Here is a 5,074-nt window from a genome sequence, read left to right on the forward strand (position 1 = left end):
ATAGTGATAACATAATTGCACTATGTGCTCGATTCAAAGCGTCTTCTTTTTCTTCAGCAGACCAATCTTGTGGCAAGGCTTCCACACCCTGTAGCGCCTTAAGCAACCCTTGTTGAACTAGCACAGCTCGCATCTTAACCCGCCACAGGCTAAAATCATTCCTCCCATTGAATTTTTCAATATCATATTTCACCGACATATTTGAAGGTTTCATAGACATATTAGTACAAAGCCCCAAGTCGAAACTCAGAGCTCTGATACCACTTGTTGTGCGGAAGCGTCAAATATGAAACCAATAAGCTAATACAGTAAAATATGACAAGACAAATAATCCAAATAACACAAGGATTTATACTGGTTCGGCGTAAGCCTACGTCCAGTTCCGAGACGGCGAGGAAATTCCACTAATATCAAAAGGAGATTACAAATAGAGTTTTAACTCTCAAACCCAAATCCCACATACACCTAATAGCTCTCACTAAAACAAAGAACAAATGGAGAAAATGGAAACATATACCAAATTCCTTCTCTCACTAAAGCCACAATATGTAGCACAAATATCTTTAATTGAGTGATCACTCACAAAGGGGGAAGGCATCAACTCTATTTAATATGGGAGAGCCGAATGCTCTCTCCTCTGCTCACTGATTAGAGCTGTCAACAAACAACTCCCTTTTTTCTCCTCTACTGCCGCTCCCACTTCACCAAAGGCATAACAAAAAACATATAATAAACAAAAGGAACAAAACCATAATTGCCACATATTCTTTGCCTTTGTAAAAGCCACAAATCAAGGGCTAGACATCATAATGATGTCCCCCTTTTCCTTATTCTATTTTATTAGCCGAAAGGTATTTTGGCTTGTTGTCCACTTGGTCACAAATCCAACAAACATACCTTTTCAGTCAAAGATTGGTCAACGGTCGAAAGCGACGGTTTCTCCGCCGTAGGCTCCGCCGAAACCAGCGTAAATATGAACAGTCCGTGCCTCGGACCAGAGCAAAACAGCCAGTCATGAACATCCCAAAAAACTTCAACTCTGTTTCTGTTCACATCAACGCAATCATTCCCTCTGAACTTCCAATGAAGACGCTTCACACGAACGGCCTGGATCCCATCAATCTTTATCTCCAACTCCGGATCAGACCCATCTGAGCCGTTGCTGCACTCGATCAAAATCTCATGGAAATTCTCCTTCTCGTGAAACTTGATTCGTGTCGAAAACTTCCTCTTCCCGAACAAATGCTCCCTCATCGAAACCAAGATCGGTTCGATGAGCGACGGCCGGCAGGCAGTTTTTCTGAATGCGGCTTTCTTCTGATCACCAACGAGCAAAACCACCTCGTCTTCGCAGACAATGGCGACGTAGTAGTCCGATTGTGGCTCCGTTTCGCCGTTGAATTTCGCGGCTTTGAGGTCCCAGACGACATCCACGGCGCTGCCGTCCACCGTGAATTGCTTGGAGCCTTGCTTGCGCCAGAAGTACCACGGCTTGAGCTCGATTTTGCATCGACACTCTTCGTCTCTGTTTTGGCCTTGCACCGAAACAGAGAGGCCGTGGAGTAACAGATTCTTGCACCAGTTGACGGTGATCAGCCGACACTGGCCGGCTATCTTCGTGCTGTACACTGACATGAACATGCTCTGCCCCGACCTGATCTCGCCGGCTGGGGTGGGATGAGTGCCGGCTGAGAAGCAGGGCGGAATTCCAATTGAATCATGCATGGTTACTCAACGAAATGTATGAAAACCAATTGATTTAACTAATGAAAGAGGAATGCGTTCGATTAGCTAAGATCCTGCACGAAAGATTTGAAAGAGAGGTTTTCTTGCAGCATGGCATCCAAATGATTAAATTCCCAAACTGGCAGACTTAGAGGGAGAGAGAAGCGAGGACGAGAGTAAACAGTTTATATTATGATAGTACAAGCGATAGTCTGCGCTAAACTTAAATCTATAAGTGTAACGCGTTTACGTTTAATGTAAACTGTGCGAGCCCTTTTCCAATCTGTTATTGGGATTATGTTTATAACAACACCTACTTTATTTCGTCTTGGAAGTGGTTTGGGTTGGGAGAATAAGTTTGATCCCAATAAAATCTACCGTTTTCATGCATGGAAAAAAGCAAACGAGCTCCTTTTCCATCACATATGGAGTTCATGTGACAGTGTACCAGAAATTAAACAACCCAAAAAGGGTAATGTTAGGGAGGGTAAAGGGGATTAATTTGGATTAAATATTAAATAATTTGGATTTACGATGTGGATAAATTATGATTCCACGTGGTTTACGTGCTTTAAGCAGATTTGTCTTTGTTACCAGGTATTTTTAACTCCTGGATTGAACTGTATGGAGTGAGTCGTGTGTGGGGAAGTGAGCAGATAGCAGGAATCCTGGGTGGCAGGTGCAGAAAGATGGGAGGAATCTGCTGTGCTCCAACTCAGAGTCTCCACAGCTCTCTTAGATGCTTTGGTGACAATGAAATGGTTACTGAACGAGCAGGCTACTGAATCGACCTTTACCTGTCTCAAGAATTAAAACTTCATTTAGACATACCAACATAAAGAAATTCATGAGCAGGCTACTGAAGCTTCATTTATCACAACATATAGTCAGTAGGGCAATTACAATCGCGCACTCGCGCGCACAACATATAGATACATCAGAGGTGCTCACTACGTGAGGAAGAAGCACTAAGGAAAGAATGGTGGTCCACGAGCACTATCCTTGAGCTTTTGAAAAGAGAGAAAGCGACTTCCTGTTACTTGCAGTTAAAGAATCTAACATATCGCTTTGGTACCTGCACAGCTTTCTCTATAGCTTTCTGGAAGGTTACCCTAAACTACAGGAGGAGGCATACAGCAAGAGTACAAATGCGAATCAAGTGAGCTGGGCGAATCCACTGTTGCATCTGAAGTGATTGAGATCAATTATCATCACAGTGATGTCATCCAAACTACCCCTACTCGTGGCAAGTCTCACAAGCTCCTTACAAGCAGCCACCAGTCCACCCGAAGAGGTAGGTTGAATCTTCGTGCTTACTCGCTTTACCACTGATATTCTTCTCGACTTTGATGGAGGCCTTTCATTTTCATTCGGAAATTCATTCTCGCTATCTTTCCAGCTATCTGGAGATTGAGTCTCTTTTTTGGGTGATTCCATCTTTGTGTTTAATCGCTTTACTAAGGATATTCTTCTTGCCTTTGATGGAGGGCTTTCATTTTCACTTGCAAGGTCATTCTCACTACCTTGCCAGCTATTGACCGCCTTCTTAAAGCCTGGGGATTGCATCCCTTTTACTTGCTTAACCAGCGAAATCCTTCGCAACTTTGATGAAGGGCTCACACTGACACAGCCATAGTCATCGTCATTCAGAAGATCTCCTGAGGGTGCCGATTTCTTCTGAATTGAACATAATCGTTTCACAGTATCGATGGCTTCTTGGTTGTCAACCTAGGTAAAACGGTTCAACATCAGAGTTAGAAAGAACAGACTTTCATTATTCTCAGCAGGGATGTAGACTCAGATATCCATTCATGCACCAAGAAAGACTTTAACAATTAGCAGAAAAAGAAAATGGTAGATTTATCTATGCAAAATGCAAGTCAATACAAGCAATGAGATATCAGCAAAAGCATTAATGACTGCATTTCCAGTTTTTACAATACTTCCAAATAATAAGATAGATATTTCATGCATGAAGGGTTCCGTTCTTACCTCTCCCCATAGTCCATCCGAAGCCAATACAAGAAATTCCATATCTGGAGTCAGCTGCAGGATCTTTGTTTCAGGCTCGGCCACCACCCAGTTTTTCAGATGAGCATCTCCAATGCTTCTAGAAACAGAAAGAACCCCGTGAACTCTCCATGCTCCTCGGTGGAACTCTACATAACCTCCCTAATCACAATACCAACAATTACCATCAAAATATTTCCAATATATGTCAGTACTATGTACTTGTGACAATGATTATGTTAAATACCTCATGCTCTATTCTGTTGCGTTCGTCCTCCTGTTCTGCCTTATGATCCTTTGTAAGAGCTTCCGCCACTCCACCTCTACAAAGAACTGCCCGGCAATCTCCCAAGTTTGAAATAACAACCTCCTGCCCTTCGATTAAGGCTGTGACACAGCAGGTTCCGCTGCCTAAGCCCTGCATTCACCCGAAATCATCAATAAACCTTTACTAATACAGACCATGTTCTCAGTCATAACTAACAATATTAATCTCCACAATTCAGTTGAGCCGAACAACATTTTCATGTATCGAGGGAGGCTAATAATCAATGAAGTTTTCTAAGCAAATTGGATGGAATTCATCATTTTTTTTGCTTCCAAATGTCACGTTTACACCTCACGCCTCTAACATGTAATCAGTCAAGAGAATTAAGGATGCAGAGAAACCAGAATTGCAATTACCTGTTCCAAGAACTCCTGGTCTGTCTTCAGATACCCAGCTTTAACTGCCTCTTCAGTTTCCGTATGCATTTCCATCATTTCGACAATATTATTGTGCAAATTCTCAGCAACAAAGTCTGCGGCCCTCTTCCCACCATGCCCGTCATACACCCCAAAAAACGCCTACAAATTGAAGAAAAAGAAATTAAATTAGAAAAGCCAACAAAGAAAGTACTAAAAAAAAAGGGATTCCAGCAAACCCCATAAATGATTAGAGCCAATTTGCTTACTTTCTTTGACTTCTGTCCCTGTAAGCAAGAAACAATCTTGTGGGTATCTTCCATAAACTTCTTCTTGCCTTTGGAGGCGGAGACCCCAACTCCAATCCCGTTGAAGCAGACGGCGCCGTTCTGAGGGGTGAAATCCCGGAGCTTCTCGGTTTTAATTTCTTGCAGGACGTTCGGGATTGCAATCATCGGGGGTCTCTTCCGCTTCAGAGAAGAAGATGAAGCGGCAACCGCATCGAGCACGGCGGCGGTAGCGCATAACGAATCGGAATGCGAAACGGGGAGTTCTGAGCTCGCCATTGTTGTAGAAAACGTAGAGAGAGAGAGAGAGAGAGAGAGAGAGAGGCGCCAACGGCTAGAAATAAAATGTGAGAGAAAGTGATGGGCGA

General features: G+C 43.1%; 1 protein-coding gene across 1 annotated transcript; it reads right to left on the reverse strand.

The window, feature by feature from the left end:
* Nucleotides 1–789: 789 nt before the first annotated feature.
* Nucleotides 790–5,074, reverse strand: LOC103435955 (probable protein phosphatase 2C 14). The gene is made up of 7 exons (XM_029091846.2): nt 4,689–5,074; nt 4,420–4,581; nt 3,983–4,153; nt 3,718–3,897; nt 3,150–3,453; nt 2,904–3,050; nt 790–1,730 (listed from the first exon to the last, which is right to left on the reverse strand). The coding sequence occupies exons 1-7, from the start codon at nt 4,983–4,985 to the stop codon at nt 877–879; spliced, it is 2,115 nt and encodes a 704-aa protein (XP_028947679.1). The 5' UTR covers nt 4,986–5,074; the 3' UTR covers nt 790–876.

This window comes from Malus domestica, chromosome 13 (genome assembly GCF_042453785.1).
Source record: "Malus domestica chromosome 13, GDT2T_hap1".
Lineage (NCBI taxonomy): Eukaryota > Viridiplantae > Streptophyta > Magnoliopsida > Rosales > Rosaceae > Malus > Malus domestica.

Bases quoted from the DNA above. Each gene is read 5' to 3' on its own strand.
- LOC103435955 (XM_029091846.2), bottom strand. From the start codon at position 4,985: ATGGCGAGCTCAGAACTCCCCGTTTCGCATTCCGATTCGTTATGCGCT. The intron at 3,898-3,982 runs GTATTTAACATA...TATTGTGATTAG, and splicing joins GCAACAGAATAGAGCATGAG to GGAGGTTATGTAGAGTTCCA. The intron at 3,051-3,149 runs AAAAAGAGACTC...GAATATCAGTGG, and splicing joins CACAAAGATGGAATCACCCA to TAAAGCGAGTAAGCACGAAG.